Genomic DNA, 19699 nt, shown 5'->3' with positions numbered 1-19699 from the left:
AGGGACCAGTGCACTAGAGGAAAGGGGCGAGAGGGGATTGGAGAGTTGCGAGCACTGGGCTTTATTGTGGGTCTCTAGACACTTCCAGGAGAATTTCATTATCCGCAATATTAGCAGAGCAGCTTCGCTTTTCTTACCGCTTACCTCTATGGAGATGTGCCGCCATTACCAGTATATCCACACCACATGGTTTTGCCTTTTAAATTAATACTACTCTAAAACATCGGGCAGACTCCGCCAATGCCTGCAGCTATGCACCATCCACAACTCTAAAAATGGGCCTTATTCAGATCACATCGCAAACACGATGTGACCACAAATTTCTGAGATTGGCGCGCAGGTCCCGTCAAGCGCATGTGCGCACAGTTAATGTGGTCGATTCTCTGGGGGGGCAGGGGGGGGGGGCGTTCGCGGACTGCTGTGGGGAGTGGCACAAACAGCCACTCCGAACTAAAAGATGGCGGCGGGACTCCTGCCTTTGCAGCCAGGGTGCTCCGGCAGGAGACTTCCCTAGTTCCTGCAACCGCGCATTAATTATGGAGCGATCGCAATTAGAGTGGTCGCAGTTGGCAGGCGGCGGGTAGCATGCTTGGCGGCCTTGCCTTGCGATGGGCGGCCCTCAGCATGCAAAAGAACGGATTGTAAATTTTGCTTTTTAGCAGAATTTGCAATCCATACTGAATAGGGTCCAATATGCGGAGTCCAGAGAGAATATAATGCTATGTACACATTATGCGATCCCATACGATACAATATCGTATGATATTGTATAAGATATCATATCAGATCGGATCGTGTGTACACACTACAAACGATGTCTAGAAACAAAGGGGGTCATTCCGAGTTGATCGCTCGCTAGCAGATTTTAGCAGCCGTGCAAACGCTACGCCGCCGCCCACTGGGAGTGTATCTTAGCTTAGCAGAAGTGCGAACGTTTTTATCGCAGAGTGCCTGCAAACATTTCTTGTGTAGTTTCAGAGTAGATCAAAACCTACTCAGCGTTCGCCCAGCCATGTCTGCGTTTTCCCTGGCACACCTGCGTTTTTCCGAACACTCCCTGAAAACGGTCAGTTGGAACCCAGAAACACCCACTTCACGTCAATCACTCTGCGGCAAGCAGTGCAACTGAAATGCATCGCTAGACCCTGTGCAAATCTGCATCGTTCGTTGTGCCTGTATGTCGCGCGTGCGCATTGTGCCGCATACGTATGTGCAGAACTGCCGTTTTTTAGCCTGATCGCTGCGCTGCGAACAAATGCAGCTAGCGATCAACTCGGAATGACCACCTTAAGGAGCACTGGAGTTCAAAACCACACAATATCCCCTCATCAAGACTGCATACAGCCCGACGTACGGCGTTGCATGCGACCTGCGGGAGCGCACATCGTACGTCGGATCATGCATACACATAATGCAATATCATTTAGGACTGAACAATGGGGGATAATTCAGAGTTGATCGCAGCAGCAAATTTGTTAGCTGTTGGGCAAAACCATGTGCACTGCAGGGGGGGGGGGGGGAGGGGGAGATATAACATGTGCAGAGAGAGTTAGATTTGGGTGGGGTGTGTTAAAACTGAAATCTAAATTGCAGTGTAAAAATAAAGCAGCCAGTATTTACTAGAGATGAGCGGATTCGGTTTTACTCGGTTTTACTCGGTTCTCAAAACCGAATCTTATTGGCTCACGGATGTCACGTGTTTTGGATAGCCAATAAGATTCGGTTTTGAGAACCGAGTAAAACCGAGTAAAACCGAATCCGCTCATCTCTAGTATTTACCCTGCACAGAAACAATATAACCCACCTAAATCTAACTCTCTCTGCACATGTTATGTCTGCCTCCCCTGCAGTGCACATGGTTTTGCCCAACTGCTAACAAATTTGCTGCTGCGATCAACTCTGAATTACTCGCAATATCGTTCAGATTGTGAACGATATTGCATAGTGTGTATGGGCCTTAAGTTTCATTTGTGGATTTGGAACAAAAAAAAGAAAAAAGGGAAAATATACGCTGGAAGGACATTACAAGTAGTACCGGAGCCGTGTCCCAGACCAAAATAAGTATTAGCCTGCGATACGAGGAAATATTTACTTATTATAGGATTGCCCGTCTTGGCATCTTCTACTTCTAAAACGCTTTACATTAATGTTGGAGATAAAATAGAGAACGTTGTTAAACTTTTATTTCTCTAACGTCCTAGTGGATGCTGGGAACTCCGAAAGGACCATGGAGGATAGCGGGCTCCGAAGGAGGCTGGGCACTCTAGAAAGATTTAGGACTACCTGGTGTGCACTGGCTCCTCCCACTATGACCCTCCAAGCCTCAGTTAGATTTTGTGCCCGGCCGAGGTTGGATGCACACTAGGGGCTCTCCTGAGCTCTTAGAAGAAAGATAGTCTTAGGTTTATTATTTTCAGTGAGACCTGCTGGCAACAGGCTCACTGCAGCGAGGGACTAAGGGGAGAAGAAGCGAACTCGCCTGCTTGCAGCCGGATTGGGCTTCTTAGGCTACTGGACACCATTAGCTCCAGAGGGATCGACCGCAGGCCCAGCCTTGATGTTCGGTCCCGGAGCCGCGCCGCCGTCCCCCTTACAGAGCCAGAAGCAAGAAGATGGTCCGTAAAATCGGCGGCATGAAGACATCAGTCTTCACCAAGGTAGCGCACAGCACTGCAGCTGTGCGCCATTGCTCCTCTCACACTTCACACTCCGGTCACTGAGGGTGCAGGGCGCTGGGGGGGGCGCCCTGAGGCAGCAATAAAAACACCTTGGCTGGCAAAAATACCTCAATATATAGCCCCAGGGGCTATATATGAGGTAAATACCCCTGCCAGAATCCAGAAAAAAGCGGGAGAATAGGCCGCGGAAAAGGGGCGGAGCTATCTCCCTCAGCACACTGGGCGCCATTTTTCCCTCACAGTTCCGCTGGAAGGAAGCTCCCTGGCTCTCCCCTGCAGACTACTCTACAGAAAAGGGTAAAAAAGAGAGAGGGGGGGCATTTAATTTGGCGCAGTATATAGTTTATATTAAAAAGCAGCTATAAGGGACATAACTCAGTTAGTCCCTGCCTTATATAGCGCTCTGGTGTGTGCTGGCATACTCTCACTCTGTCCCCCCAAAGGGCTTTTGTGGGTCCTGTCCTCTATATTGAGCATTCCCTGTGTGTGTGGAGTGTGTCGGTACGGCTGTGTCGACATGTTTGATGAGGATAATGAGGTGGAGGCGGAGCAGATGCCTTTAGAAGGGATGTCACCCCCTGGGGGGCAGACACCTGAGTGGATGTGCTTATGGAAAGAAATGAGTGCACGTATAGACTCATTACATAAGAAATTTGACGACATGCCGACTGCGGGACAGCCGAGTTCTCAGCTCGTGCCTGTCCAGGTGTCTCAAAAGTCATCAGGGGCTCTGAAACGCCCGCTATCTCAGATGGCACAAGTAGATGTCGACACGGATACTGACACCAGTGTCGACGACGAGGAGTCAAATTTAATGCCCATGAAGGCCATTCACTGCATGATTGAGGCAATGAAAGAGGTGTTAAATATCTCTGATTTACATCCAGGTACCACAAAAAAGGGTATTATGTTTGGGGAGAAAAAACTACCTGTAGTTTTTCCCCCGTCAGATGAATTAAATGAAGTGTGTGAAGAAGCGTGGGCTTCCCCTGATAAGAAATTGGTAATTCCTAAGAAGGTACTAATGGCGTTCCCTTTCCCGCCAGAGGATAGGTTACGTTGGGAAACACCTCCTAGAGTGGATAAAGCGCTCACACGTTTGTCTAAAAAGGTGGCACTACCGTCTCAGGATACGGCCGCCCTTAAGGAACCTGCTGATAGAAAGCAGGAGGCGATCCTGAAGTCTGTATATACACACTCAGGCATTATACTTAGACCAGCTATTGCGTCAGCATGGATGTGCAGTGCTGCCGCTGCGTGGTCGGATAAACTGTCAGAAAATATTGACACACTAGACAGAGACCCGATTCTGCTAACAATTGACCATATCAAAGACTCAGTCTTATATATGAGAGATGCACAGAGGGAAGTCTGCCGGCTGGCATCTAAAATAAGTGCATTGTCCATCTCTGCTAGGAGATGCTTATGGACTCGCCAGTGGACTGGAGATGCAGATTCCAAAAGGCACATGGAAGTTTTGCCTTATAAGGGGGAGGAATTATTTGGGGATGGTCTCTCCGACCTAGTTTCCACAGCAACGTCTGGGAAGTCAGCATTTTTACCCCATGTCCCCTCACAGCCTAAGAAGGCGCCATTTTATCAGGTTCAGTCCTTTCGGACCCAGAAAAACAAGCGGGGAAAAGGAGGGTCTTTTCTCTCTAGAGGCAGAGGTAGGGGAAAAAGGCTGCAACAAACAGCAGGTTCCCAGGAGCAAAAGTCCTCCCCCGCTTCCTCTTCCAAGTCCGCCGCATGACGGTGGGGCTCCACAGGCGGAGCCAGGTACGGTGGGGGCCCGCCTCATGAAATTCAGCGATCAGTGAGCTCGCTCACAGGTGGATCCCTGGATCCTTCAAATAGTATCTCAGGGGTACAAGCTGGAATTCGAGGCGGCTCCACCCCACCGGTTCCTAAAATCTGCCTTGCCGATTGCTCCCTCAGACAGGGAGGCGGTGCTAGCAGCGATTCACAAGCTGTATTCCCAGCAGGTGATAATCAAGGTACCCCTACTTCAACAAGGCCGGGGTTACTATTCCACACTTTTTGTGGTGGCGAAACCGGACGGTTCGGTGAGACCCATTTTAAATTTGAAATCCTTGAACACATACATAAAAAAATTCAAGTTCAAGATGGAATCGCTCAGGGCGGTTATTGCAAGCCTGGAGGAGGGGGATTACATGGTATCCCTGGACATCAAGGATGCTTACCTGCATGTCCCCATTTACCATCCTCACCAGGAGTACCTCAGATTTGTGGTACACGATTGCCATTACCAATTCCAGACGCTGCCGTTTGGACTCTCCACGGCACCGAGGGTATTTACCAAGGTTATGGCGGAAATGATACTCCTTCGAAAAAAGGGAGTTTTAATTATCCCATACTTGGACGATCTCCTAATAAAGGCACGATCCAAGGAACAGTTGTTAGTGGGAGTAGCACTATCTCAGGAAGTGCTGCGCCAGCACGGCTGGATTCTGAATATCCCAAAGTCACAGCTGGTCCCGACGACACGTCTAATGTTCCTGGGAATGATTCTGGACACAGTCCAGAAAAAAGTGTTTCTCCCGGAGGAGAAAGCAAGGGAGTTGTCTTCTCTAGTCAGAGACCTCCTAAAACCAAAACAGGTATCGGTGCATCACTGCACGCGGGTCCTGGGAAAGATGGTAGCTTCTTACGAAGCAATTCCATTCGGCAGGTTCCATGCCAGGATTTTTCAGTGGGACCTGTTGGAAAAGTGGTCTGGATCGCATCTTCAGATGCATCGCTTGATAACCCTGTCCCCAAGAACCAGGGTGTCTCTTCTGTGGTGGCTGCAGAGTGCTCATCTTTTGGAGGGCCGCAGATTCGGCATACAGGACTGGGTCCTGGTGATCACGGATGCCAGCCTACGAGGCTGGGGGGCAGTCACAAAGGGAAGAAACTTCCAAGGACTATGGTCAAGTCAGGAGACTTCCCTTCACATAAATATTCTGGAACTAAGGGCCATTTACAATGCCCTAAGTCAAGCAAAATCCCTGCTCCTACACCAGCCGGTGCTGATCCAGTCAGACAACATCACGGCAGTCGCCCATGTGAATCGACAGGGCGGCACAAGAAGCAGGATGGCAATGGCAGAAGCCACAAGGATTCTCCGATGGGCGGAAAATCATGTACTAGCACTGTCAGCAGTGTTCATCCCGGGAGTGGACAACTGGGAAGCAGACTTTCTCAGCAGGCACGACCTCCACCCGGGAGAGTGGGGACTTCATCCAGAAGTCTTCCAAATGATTGTAAATCAGTGGGGTCGTCCACAGGTGGATATGATGGCGTCCCGCCTAAACAAAAAACTAGAGAGGTATTGCGCCAGGTCAAGAGACCCTCAGGCGATAGCTGTGGACGCTCTAGTGACACCGTGGGTGTACCAGTCAGTTTGTGTTCCCTCCTCTACCTCTCATACCAAAGGTATTGAGAATAATAAGAAAGCGAGGTGTAAACACAATTCTCGTGGTTCCGGATTGGCCAAGAAGAGCGTGGTACCCGGAACTTCAAGAGATGATCTTAGAGGACCCGTGGTCTCTGCCGCTCAGACAAGACCTGCTACAGCAGGGGCCCTGTCTGTTCCAAGACTTACCGCGGCTGCGTTTGACGGCATGGCGGTTGAACGCCGGATCCTGAAGGAAAAGGGCATTCCGGAGGAAGTCATTCCTACGCTTATTAAAGCTAGAAAAGAGGTTACAGCAAATCATTATCACCGCATATGGCGGAAGTATGTTGCATGGTGTGAGGCCGAAAAGGCCCCAACAGAGGAATTTCAACTAGGTCGATTTCTGCATTTCCTGCAAGCGGGAGTGAATATGGGCCTAAAACTAGGCTCCATTAAAGTACAGATCTCGGCTCTGTCGATTTTCTTTCAAAAAGAACTAGCTTCAGTACCTGAAGTTCAGACATTTGTGAAAGGAGTGCTGCATATTCAGCCCCCATTTGTGCCTCCTGTGGCACCTTGGGATCTCAACGTGATGTTGAGTTTCTTAAAATCACATTGGTTTGAGCCACTAAAAACCGTGGATCTGAAATATCTCACGTGGAAAGTGGTCATGTTATTGGCTTTGGCTTCAGCCAGGCGTGTGTCAGAATTGGCGGCTTTATCATGTAAAAGCCCTTATCTGATTTTCCATATGGATAGGGCAGAATTGAGGATTCTTCCCCAATTTCTCCCAAAGGTGGTGTCAGCGTTTCACTTGAACCAGCCTATTGTGGTGCCTGTGGCTACTAGGGACTTGGAGGACTCCAAGTTGCTAGACGTTGTCAGGGCCCTGAAAATATATGTTTCCAGGACGGCTGGAGTCAGAAAATCTGACTCGCTGTTTATCCTGTATGCACCCAACAAGCTGGGTGCTCCTGCTTCTAAGCAGACTATTGCTCGCTGGACTTGTAGTACAATTCAGCTTGCTCATTCTGTGGCAGGCCTGCCACAGCCAAAATCTGTAAATGCCCATTCCACTAGGAAGGTGGGCTCATCTTGGGCGGCTGCCCGAGGGGTCTCGGCTTTACAACTTTGCCGAGCAGCTACTTGGTCAGGGGCAAACACGTTTGCAAAATTCTACAAATTTGATACCCTGGCTGAGGAGGACCTGGAGTTCTCTCATTCGGTGCTGTAGAGTCATCCGCACTCTCCCGCCCGTTTGGGAGCTTTGGTATAATCCCCATGGTCCTTTCGGAGTTCCCAGCATCCACTAGGACGTTAGAGAAAATAAGAATTTACTCACCGGTAATTCTATTTCTCGTAGTCCGTAGTGGATGCTGGGCGCCCATCCCGTTATTGTTAACTAAATCGGGTTATTGTTGAGCCATCTGTTGAGAGGCTCAGTTGTTTCATACTGTTAACTGGGATTCATATCACGAGTTGTACGGTGTGATTGGTGTGGCTGGTATGAGTCTTACCCGGGATTCAAAATCCTTCCTTATTGTGTACGCTCGTCCGGGCACAGTGTCCTAACTGAGGCTTGGAGGAGGGTCATAGTGGGAGGAGCCAGTGCACACCAGGTAGTCCTAAATCTTTCTAGAGTGCCCAGCCTCCTTCGGAGCCCGCTATTCCCCATGGTCCTTTCGGAGTTCCCAGCATCCACTACGGACTACGAGAAATAGAATTACCGGTGAGTAAATTCTTATTTTTCCACCCTTTTTACTTTGTTTTTGTTTATTTAAGCCATAAAAATTTGACATTCCGAATAAAGATTTATTAGAATATGGTGTCATTAAAAACCTTAGCAGATTCCTCTGCTTTTTATAGTATGTGCCCTCCACCACCCTTTAAGTTAGGTTAATGACCCCTTAGTTCATGTGGTGTGGTAATGTTAGCTATATATACATAGGCTTACCATACTATCCCTTTAAACCAGGACACTCATGAATTACACAGGTTCTCTAGCTGCTTAAAACCAGGTGATATGCAGGCTTGAAGTCATCCAGCCACAGAACCTGTGTATTTTATAAGTGTTCCGGTTTAAAGGGATAGTATGGTAAACCCACTTATACATCACACCTGTGAGGTCAGTGTTTATAGTTATTAGGTGCGGAGGAAAAGAAGTGGCTGGAACACTAGAGATTATAAAAGGCACGAAACATGATAATCTAAACCTGTATTCCTGGAGGTGACTAGGGTTGGGGGGGGTATCCTTGGCTGAAGCAGCCACTAGCTGCCGAGATCAGCGGATGGGAGGTACGAGGGAGAGGGGGGGCGTCTGGGTGTCCTCCTAGCGTCTCAGTTAAGCAAGGGGATGGGGGTGGGGCTGCGAGGGAGAATTAGCCACAGAAGATGAGGACACAAGACCCCAGCAGGAGCTAATTGATAGGCAGCAAACTAAATACTCCGTCTGTGCTGGCATGTCGAATCGCAGTGACTGCGCAGGTATGTAGAATTCTCTGCTTCCGAGCGGCGCTTTATCATGGGTCAGCGGAGGGTGCACTGCGCTGCAGCGGGAAGTATTTCATTTTATAAATGAGGGATATTATTAACCCTCTCTGACAGCTGCAGGGAAGGCCGACATTGTGCCGGGTTTATCATCCTTTCTACACTTGAACAATCTGTAAATGTGGCAGAGAGAGAGGAATCCGCCAGCACTGAGCCAAGAAAGAAAACCGCTTCCATGTCTAATTTAACATATATTTTAGTGCTGACACCTAGGAGATGGGAGAAGATAAATTACCCTAGATGATCACCTCATTATAGGGCTGCTCCTGTGTTTCTGCATTTCTCTAGGCTCCGGCTAGTGTCAGATGCAGGATTTCAGGGGCTTAGGAAGGGGATTTTTTTTAGCATAAAGGGAGATCGTTCTCGAACTGGGGAGTTCCAAAAATCCCCCCTCTGGAATGTTGTGATGGCACACGGTGTAATTGCATGGTAGAGGGAGCAGGGCGATCTGACTGCATGATATGAATGAGAAACACACAATATCTATTTGTTAGTTACTTTGGGACGGTTTTACATCACTCACAAATCCCATCCTTTCTCCAGGACTTTTTATAAGTTGATTTAAAAAAATAATAATCTAACATTCTATTGACTTATTGATTGCATGATTGTTTGCAAGCAATAAAGACGAAGTATACTTTGATAAATAATATTGTACTCTGCCAAGTACCCACAATTACAACACTGACCACTAATTATAGACATACAATATGTGGATGATGATTTCAACACCTGACTTAGGGGGCGATTCTTAGTTCGGAGCAAAGCAAAAAACAGCCATGTTGCAACGCAAGGGGAGCAAATATTTTTTTATTGTTTATGCATGCAGGGTAAATAATGGCTGCTTTTGCATGTAGCCCCCAGATGCTGGGCAGCTTTATTCTTACACTGCAATTTAGATTTGAGTTTGGATACGCCCCTGTCAAATCTAAATCTTGCTGCACGTTTTAAATCTGCCCCCACCTGCAGCGCAACATGGTTTTGTCCAGGTGAAGTTACTGTACCTGCTCTTTTTGGTTTTGCTCCCATCACAGAACCAGGTCCCTAAATTGAAAATAAGTTTACAAAAAGTTTCCTGTGAATAAATCATTCCCCCCCCATTACAGCGCACATGCTTGTGTTGTTACAGAGTACATAGATACAGTCATATCTAGCTGAAGAGCTGACAATTTCGTTTTCTTTACAGGCTTCCAAGGAATCCCAGGGGATTACACTGCAGCCCCCAGCTCTATGGCCATGGGATTTCCACCGTCCGGTTACACGCCCGCAATGGCCCCGCACCCTGCCGGCCTCCGTCACGGACCGTCTTTACACTCCTACCTCCCAGGGCACTCCCACCACGCCTCTATGATCTTGCCCGCAGGCGCCTCCCCTCACCACCTGGTGTCAGCGCAGAGCCCAGCAGATGCACTTCTGAACGGTCAAAACATAGATATTCACGCTCACTAACATTCAGCCAAACCAGGTGTCAGGTTCATTTCATTCTTATCTATTCCTCCAGCTTCCAAATAAACGTTGTCTTTAAAATTGGGGATTTGTTCAGTCGGATTTGCTGACCTTCGGAGGAGAATTTTAACAATTGCCCTCTGGCTAAGGACTGGCTGCAATGAAGAAACGAATGGAAAAAAGCAGGGATACACAATGGTATAAACAAACCCCACTACCGTCTTCCTGGATTTGTCGCAATGTGAAATGAAGAGCTGACACTTGGCGCAAGGACACCACTCCTGTTTTTTTGTTTTTTTCAGGGTTTTGTTTTTTCTCGCACATCCTCCTTTCCCACAATCCCCTTCCTTTTGGATGGACCAACACGGGACTCGAATATACGGACGTGAACTGAAGCGCAAGATCATTCGTTCGTTTTCATTTTATTTTAATTTTCATGCCATCACTCGCAGCAGGGACTAAGTTAACTTGTACATTTTTTTTTATTATTAATATTATAATTATTTGGGTTGAGAAGTGTATTGTTTTACTTGTTTTTTATGATAAAGCAAAAGAACTTGAAAAAAATTTCCACTGTGGATGTATATATATAATTGTATAAATATTTATAGCACCCATAAACTTCAGGGTCCGTAGAGGAATTTTTTCAGTTTTTTATTTTATTTTTTATTTCACAGTCTACACTGCACAATCCAGATGTCCTAATATCGGTTTATGAGATCAATTGTCCATCCTGCAGCTAACAAACACGTGCTGCCATTAGTTGGCTGGATTATAGAGGTTTGGGGGGGGTCATTCCGAGTTGATCGCTAGCTGCCGTTGTACGCTGCGTAGCGATCAGTGACAAAAAACGGCTAATCTGCACACGCACTGCAATGTGCACGCGTGTCGTACGAGTACGAAGTCCATTGTGGTTTTGCACTGGTTCTAGCGACGATTCCAATCGCACAGCCGAATGCAAAGAGATTGACAGAAAGAGGGTGTTTATGGGTGTCGACTGACCGTTTTCTGGGAGTGTTTGGAAAAACGCAGGCGTGGCCGGGCGTTTGCTGGGCGGGTATCTGACGTCATTACAGTGTCACTCGTCGCAGCAATCATCGCACAGGATAAGTAACTACAGGGCTGGTCTTGTTTTGCACAAAATGTGTTTGCAGGCGCTCTGCTGCACAGGCGTTCGCACTCCTGCAAATGCGAAAATACACTCCCCCGTGGGTGGCGACTATGCGTTTGCACGGCTGCTAAAAACTGCTAGCGAGCGATAAACTCGGAATGACCCCCTTTATTTGCGTGGTGTCCTCAGACATGGCCTGTCATATATCCTATGCACTAATAAGGGTCTCAGTGGGTAAATAAGATGAATATCACTCCCTGACTGTGGTCACTTCCGTCCTTATGTTCTATATCTCTTTCGCTGTCTTCTTTTTTACATTAGGCCAAAATGAAAACTAAGGGGGGAATTTATCAAAGCATAGAGATAAAGTACTAACCAATCAGCTTGTGTCATTTTTCAAACACCGGGGCAGATTAATTAAGCCTGGTGAAGTGATAATGTGGGAGGTGATAAAGCACCAGCCAATCAGCTCCTGTCATTTTTCAAACCCAGCCTGTAACATGGAAGGTAGGAGCCGATTGGCTGGTGCTTTATCACCTTCCACCTTATCACTTCTCAAGGTCTAATAAATCTGCTCCACAGCCTGTAAAATGAGAGTTAAGAGGGGTACACACGGAGAAATTCGTGTTTAAAATCTAAGCAATCTGACTGGATTGCTTAGATATTAAGCATGGATCTGCCGTGTGTATGCCCCCCAGCGATAGCGATGCACGGCCCCGCACATCGCTATCGCGGGTTCTAGATTGAGCTGCATGCAGGCTCAATCTAGCGGGTCGCTCACTTCAGCGCTGTGTGAAGTGAGCACCCCCCCCTCGCTCAGCACATCGCGCTGTGCTGAGTGGGGAGAGAGATGTGTGCTGAGCGGTCTGTGTTAAGATCGCTCAGCACACATCTCTCCCGTCAGTACCCCCCTTTAGAAGCTATTGGTTAGTGCTTTATCTCTCTCCATGTTTTGATAAATGCCCCCCTAGGTGTAAAACTAGATAATGTCACTTTTTGGAAGAAATTTCTCATACAAAGTTTTCATACGTAACCATATAAAATCTACATCCCCCATTTCGAGCAGGACACAATGGGGTCAATTCTATTCGGCAACTTAAGAATAGCGCCGGGAATTAGCTCCCAACGCTATTCAATTCAGCTGCTAGTGACCCGTAATTGTCGGGAATTCTTCTCTCATCCCCGGGGGATGAGAGAAGAAACCCGACAAAAGTGCTGCCTCGCGCCGGGGAGTTATGTCGGAGAATGCCCGTTCTCCCGACAATTCAACCTGTTTAGTCGGCGAGAACGGGACATTGACGACTTAACTGGACCTGAATTGAATAGCGTCGGGAGCTAATTCCCGGCGCTATTCTTAAGTTGCCGAATAGAATTGACCCCAATGTCCTGATCACCTGTAGACATTCAGGTTTCCAATTGAATTGGGCTCAAATTTAATAAATGTAAAAAATATATTCAAATAACATCAATTGACTAATTCAGTCCTGTTATATCAATTAGAGAATTAATTGGATAAACTGGGGACTGGCCACTCTATTCCTGGTAGACAGGTAACCAATTGCTATAATATTGGCTAACAAACACAGAGGGATTACCATTTAGCTGACCCACCCCCCTTCTCCCCTCCCCTCCCCTCCCGGTTATAGAGCCACACAGACATCTGTCAAACCAAGAATGGTGGCTGCCCCTATACTCAATTTTGGATACAAATGCTGAAGCTGTATCTGTTGAGAAGGGTACACCGATTTACGTCTCTTTCCCGCATCTCCTTGTCCATCTGCCATTCTTTATTGGTGGCCTTTATCGCCCTCAACCCAAAACATTTCACCCTCTTAATCTGGCATCCCCTCTTTTCTGTCTCCCCGGCCACTCTCTCTCTCTTTTTGCACCTGCCGATGACAGAACCATCATATAGTCTCGTTCTGCCCTGTGGGGACACCGATGGTGACAGAACGTCTAATTCCTCCTATTCTGCTGACCCACTGGTCATTCTGCAGCCACTAATTATGGGTGGGCTTGCTCTTCAGTATTTTGTTATGTCTGGAAGGACTTGTATGTAACTTGTCTTCCTGCGGATAGGTGACAAAATTTGGGGGCTTTGTTACCAAGATTTATAATTACTAAATGCAAAAAATGTTGTAAAAAAAAAATAGTGAGGGGTTGAGGTGTCTCCACTCTAATTAAGACGGATGGGTATTAGGCCTTATTTTAATTTCAGTCCCAGTTTTTCTTCAGAAGTTGGAGTTCCACCTGCAGGATTGTCAATGGTTTCTTATGTGCACACTAACTTCGCAATTATATTTTGGCTCACATGCACCGTTCTGTACCTCTCATGCTGCCCCAAGTACCTCTGTGAACTATGTAATGTCTGAGCGTTATTAATCCTATTTTTGCAAACATTTTGCATTCCATAAATAATGTTTATACATAACTTGGGCTTCTGATACATTTTTATAAGATTCACCAGAAACTAGTATTATTCACAGATCCTCAACCCGTTCTCATCGTATAATAATACAGCGCTGAGGAATATATCACGGCTGTATAATACAGAGTAAAAAGTCACTGCCTCCTTTCGTTTCTTTTATTGGAACCATTTATAGTGTTTAGAGACCATAAAAGAACAGGCTTTTACAGTACACACTTCGTTTTAGGGTCCTCTGGATGTGGCGGGGGAAATTACTGCCCCACCATGCAATCTGAGCCTTAGGGGTCTATTCATGAAGCAGTGAAAAGAGTGGAGAAGTTGCCCATGGCAACCAATCAGCATTGAAGTAACATTTATAATTTGCATACTATAAAATAATACAGAGCAGCTGATTGGTTGCTATGGGCAACTTCTCCGCTGGTTCACTTCTCCACTCTTTTCACTGCTTAATGAATAGACCCCCAAGTTACCCACCATAGCATGTAGCAGTCCATTTATTAAGTGGAGTCTAGATGAATTAAGCCTCACTATTGTCATATAGGAGATAGGAGGCAGGTCTCCATGAGAAAGGCCAATGTATATGCATTAAAAACGTTTTTTGGTGTTTTTTTTTTAAAGGTAAACCATAAATCCGAATTATTTTCTTTGTAAAGTCAGTTATCCAAAAACTTGGATGAAGACGGAACCAGTGGCCCAAGCGTTGGCATTTTCTTATGTTGCAATGATGACCTGAGAGGTCATGCCATAGGCGTAAAAAAAAAACACAAAAAAAAAACTTAGTGGGCCCAGACTGGCGGGAACGGAGCTTAGCTCACATGTACCACGCACACACACAGTTAAGTTATATCTGGAGCTTCTGCTGAAACCTTGCAGCCATTTGGAGATATCAAAAACATTCCTCTAAAACAATTAGAAATATGAATAGAGGGTCCAGGCAGTGTGCTTGAGACCCTGGCCCTGGGACCCTGATGGGAGCTCCCTGGCTCTGTGATTCATCATAGGATGTTTGGTACAGCAATCTGGTCTGTAAGCACTTATGTGTAGTTCTTACATGTTAAAAAAAATGCATTTGGGATGTCGCAGCCCGGGCACGATCTCATGTGCAAGTTTTTAGCTACTTGCAACTCACCCACGTATGTCGGTCTTTATATAGGTTCCTGTTTGTGTATATTTTGGTGATATTTGTATATACGTTGTTGTAAGTCTTATAATAAACTGATATTTCTGGGACAGATGCCAGACAGAAAGGGGAGGATAGAAAAAAAAAAAAAAAGAGGTTTCAAAGACCCGGCAAAGCAGAACCTGAGTCTAAATATATCTGAGAGGAAGAACAGAGCAGATGTGCTGGGTCAGCCATGCAGGGAAAGAAAAAGATGTGAGAGGGGAGTGTATCCACCCCACCACTACTGGAATGCAGTTTCTCTTAAAATTAGTTTATTACTGAGACAATTCCTCACAGCTTTCCTCCATTTTGTGGGTTGAACCCATATTTTGCCCATCGCTGGCGAATGGATAGGCTGCATTCTCATGAATATTGGTTCACCTCACAAAATGGCCGCCACCAATATGAGGCGGTAACGGATGCACTTCCAAAAACAAAATGGGCTTCACGCTCATTTCTTTTTGCAAATGTATCATCAATATGTGAAACCATTTTAGCTGTGTACATCAAAAACAACGCTCTGCTGTACAATGTAGATTTTATCCAAGTTTACGTATCTGCCTACGATAGGAACAGAATCAGCTGTAGGACCAGCACGATTGTTGATGAGTGTCCTGGGTTTTTGAGCTTCGGGGGGGTCACTTCAGCTAGCAGGATATGGTCAGTATAAACACTGCCAGGCGCCTGTTCTATGGCAGAAGTGTTTGCAGCCGGTAATTACCCCTAGACGGCCAGGGGAGAAGGGTGCTTTGTTATGACTAGAAATAGTGAGTGATTACTGGGGAGGGGTGAGAACTTTGAGAAAAGTGAGCAAAGGAAAATTCTGCCCTCATAGAGAGGTATTGGGACTAGTGATAAAGCTTTACGTTTAGGACTCTCAGACTCGTCCATTGTCTTGGCTGTATAATACAGGCCCTCATTCCGAGTTGATCGGTCGCAAGGCGAATTTAGCAGAGTTACACAGGCTAAGCCGCCGCCTACTGGGAGTGAATCTTAGCTTCTTAAAATTGCGACCGATGTATTCGCAATATTGCGATTACTAACTACTTAGCAGTTTCAGAGTAGCTCCAGACTTACTCTGCCTGTGCGATCAGTTCAGTGCTTGTCGTTCCTGGTTGACGTCACAAACACACCCAGCGTTCGCCCAGGCACTCCCACCGTTTCTCCGGCCACTCCTGCGTTTTTTCCGGAAACGGTAGCGTTTTCACCCACACGCCCCTGAAACGCCGTGTTTCCGCCCAGTAACACCCATTTCCTGTCAATCACATTACGATCGCCGGAGCGAAGAAAAAGCCGTGAGTAAAAATACTTTCTTCATAGTAAAGTTACTTGGCGCAGTCGCAGTGCGAACTTTGCGCATGCGTACTAAGCGGATTTTCACTGCGATGCGATGAAAAAGAACGAGCGAACAACTCGGAATGAGGGCCACAGTGTAGGATGTTTTATATAGCGATATAACAAACTTTAGTGGTAAACTCCTCAAGTAACATCAGTCTTGTGTAGCCCACTATGTGGTATGCTATTATATTATTCTTCCTTCTTGGCTATTATATCTTGAGGTAGGCAAGTTAGACATCTATCTACCAAGTTATATGTCTAATATTCTATTACATTGGAAAAGTCAGAAAATGTACTTAAATTATGTAAAATTAATCCCACATTCGATTAAAATAAAACATTTATGTAAAGCGCCAACAGATGTACGTAAAAGCTGCTCCAACACAGAATTAAAAGAAATGCACAGTAAATGATTTTCTAGCTTAATTTTTTTTTTATCCCAAAAAATATTACATCAAAAATGACCTCTCAGAAACCTTTTTTAAATTCAAAAACCAGATTTGAAACAACTTCTTACTTCAGAAAAGATGAATTTTTAAAGAACATGACTTCAAAAATGTCTTTTTAACTATCTCATTAAGGGTCTTTTAAGACCGCTTTTTAGATTAGGGACTAATTTAACGACATGTTGAAGCATCATAAAAAGACTGACTATTAATCCGTAAGTGGCGTTCCACAGTACTGAGATATCTGGCTGCTCTTCCACCTTACTGTGCAGTTATAGAGCCACCGTGCATGGGGCCTGATTTAGGTCCAGTCACAGTACAGCTAAAAGCACAAAGAACAGACGTTTGGTACTTTGCCCGTGTGGTGGATCTATACTGCCCATGGGTAGGGTGGGTCCTTCGTCGTCGGACGCAGTACAGCTGCAGACATCAAGTGACTGACAATCTGTAGGCGTTTGGAGGCGGGGGTGGCCACCATTTCATAAAACGAAGGCGTGAAATAAGGGCATGCAAGGCAGGCCACATAGGGATAGGGAGGGCCTAATGAGGGCTGTCATTTATTTCTAGTTATTTATATAGCGCACACATATTCTGCTGCGCATTACAGTCCATATTACAGCCATTCACATCAGTCCCTGCCACAGTGGAGCTTACAGTCCATATTCCCTTCCTCATGGACATCCACGCACACACATAAGAGCATTATTATTTAATTTTTTTGTCAGAACTCATTTAACCTTCCAGTATATTTTAGGAGTGTCAGAGGAAACCAGAACACCCATCAAAAACCCACATGAGCTTATGGAGAACATACAAACTCCACACATATGGGGCATTGGCCAGGAATTGTATTGGGAGGCAGCAATGGTATCCCTTATGGTGACCATACTGAAAATAGGGAGAGCCTAATGAGAGAGCTGTCATTTATTTCTAGTTATTTATATAGCGCACACATATTCTGCTGCGCATTACAGTCCATATTACAGCCATTCACATCAGTCCCTGCCACAGTGGAGCTTACAATCCATATTCCCTACCTCATGGATACCCACGCACACACATAAGAGCATTATTATTTTAATTTGTTCTCAGAAGTAATTTAACCTTCCAGTATGTTTTAGGAGTGTCAGAGGAAACCAGAACACCCAGTGAAAACCCACATGAGCATAGGGAGAACATACAAACTCCACACAGATGGGGCCTTGGCCAGGAATTGTACTAGGAGGCAGCATTATGCTGACCATACTGAAAGCTTACATTCTAATGGGAAGAGGACACAGCTGGGGTGAGTGTAAGTCAGAGTGGAAATTGGGACAGTAGTGAAGGGGCATTAGTGTGGAATAGTGTAAGTGAGAGCGGTATAGGAGAAGTCTTCTAGGTGGGAGAAACATGGTTATCAGAGGCGACGAGCAGGTCAGAGCTAGATCTCATGAGGGCGACAGCGGAATGAATTTGGAGATGTTGAGGATTTGTAGAAAAGGTTGAATAAATTGAATTGAATTCTGCCGGACACAGGGGGCAATGCCGGACTTGCACAGGAAGATGTGGGATGTTGATGGTGAAATAACGGTCTTCCTGCAGCATTTAAGATGTATTGGATAGAGATGGAGGAGAGGATTGCCAGATAGGGAAATGTTGCAGTAGCCCAGGTGGGAGATGATGAGAGAGTGGATAAAACTTTTGGTATCATATATATATATATATATATATTTATTTTAAAAGGCATATTCTAACAATATTTCTAAGGATGTAATGGCAGTGCGATTTTGTAAGCCAAATGCAGATACCATGGGGTGACACAGTGCCACCCCAGGGCCCTGTGCCCTGTGCCCTGGTAAGCGCCAACTGTAGCTCCCACATCCCTAGTAAGGGTGTAAATATTTCTAAAGCTGTAACTTATCTGCACCTCTACGTTGGACATTCAGGTGACAACAATGTCATGAGAAAAAGATACTGTAATAATGTTCACCCTATAAGATTACTCTATAAGTAATTGCTTTACATCCAAAAATAATGTCCCTTTGTTGAAAAAAAATTCCACACTTGGATCAATCAGGACTTCACCAACATAACGGACATTTCTGCCAAATTTAATCATGTAAGAATAAAACAGGAGCTAATGTATGATAATAGCCACCAATATCATTCCTTAACTAGATCAGCTGTAAAAAGTTGCTTCCTATGCCAATATGCAAATACTATTGAATTATAGGTTGGCAGCTTGCAAAACAATAGCAATTAATCAATTGGTCATGAAGTGTGACAAGTGAGACAGACACAATAATAGCACGTAAAGCTGGTCATATACATAGAGGAGCATAGTAAATGTGGTGCAGTACATGTGTAGAGCAAAGTGTTACTGCAAACGTCATTTGTGAGTGTTTGTCACTCACTATTGTAATAATATCGCTTAGAAATAATAAGCTGCACAGATAACCCGACCTGATTAAAATTAACATTTTATATATATATATATATATATATACACACACAGTATATATATTTTTTCTTTATTTATTTTATTATTTTTGCTTTAATTTTGTACATTTTCCTATAAAGCATGCTGGGTATATGTACTAAGCAGCGAGAACCCCTTTATCAGCAGAAAATTGGGTTATCACTGTTTTAAGTAATACCCCTTTCACATCGCACAAATAACCCGGTATCGACACGACATATTGCCGTGTCGAAACGGGTCAGTGTGCGATATGAAAGCACTTTCGCCGAATTAGCGGGTCGCCTGACCCGGTAATTCAACCCGGTATAAAAGAAGGATTATACCCGGGTTGAATACCGGGTCAGGCGCAGTGTGAATGGGAGCCGCGTCAATGCGACACCGCTCCCATTCACAGCATAGGGAGAGGAGGCGCAGGAGATGAGCTCATCTCCAACCCGCCCCGACCCCCGTCCCTGCTGCTGCTGCCCCCCCCCCCGCTGCTATGGCAACCGACCCGGTATATTGCCAGGTCGGAAAGCCACCATAGCAGAGCAAATGCCGGATCCCACCCGGTAAGGACACGTTTCTCTTACTGGGTGGGATCCGGCATTTGCGATCTGAAAGCGGTATAATTTACGTAACGAGTCTGTGAGAATTTATTTCTAATGCGGTCCTGTAATTATCGGTGGTTGCAAAACTGGGATTT

At 45.7% G+C, this 19699-nt stretch overlaps 1 protein-coding gene across 3 annotated transcripts in view; it reads left to right on the top strand.

Moving 5' to 3' along the window:
- Positions 1-11984, top strand: part of LOC134949356 (homeobox protein meis3) — a 53364-nt gene extending 41380 nt beyond the window's left edge. For 2 of the 3 annotated variants that reach the window (XM_063937873.1, XM_063937872.1), the window contains exon 13: positions 9812-9900. Coding sequence is in view for 1 of the 3 variants with exons in the window: in XM_063937871.1 (XP_063793941.1) it covers positions 9812-10074 (263 nt within the window). In the remaining 2 variants the exon portion in view is untranslated. Of the gene's footprint in view, positions 1-9811 lie in introns of all 3 variants that reach the window. The other variant, XM_063937871.1, reaches the window with a different exon arrangement.
- Positions 11985-19699: the final 7715 nt, after the last annotated feature.

This window comes from Pseudophryne corroboree, chromosome 8 (genome assembly GCF_028390025.1).
Source record: "Pseudophryne corroboree isolate aPseCor3 chromosome 8, aPseCor3.hap2, whole genome shotgun sequence".
Taxonomy (NCBI): Eukaryota; Metazoa; Chordata; class Amphibia; order Anura; family Myobatrachidae; genus Pseudophryne; species Pseudophryne corroboree.
Note: the sequence above shows the minus strand (reverse complement) of the source record. Positions and strands in the feature narration are given on the sequence as shown.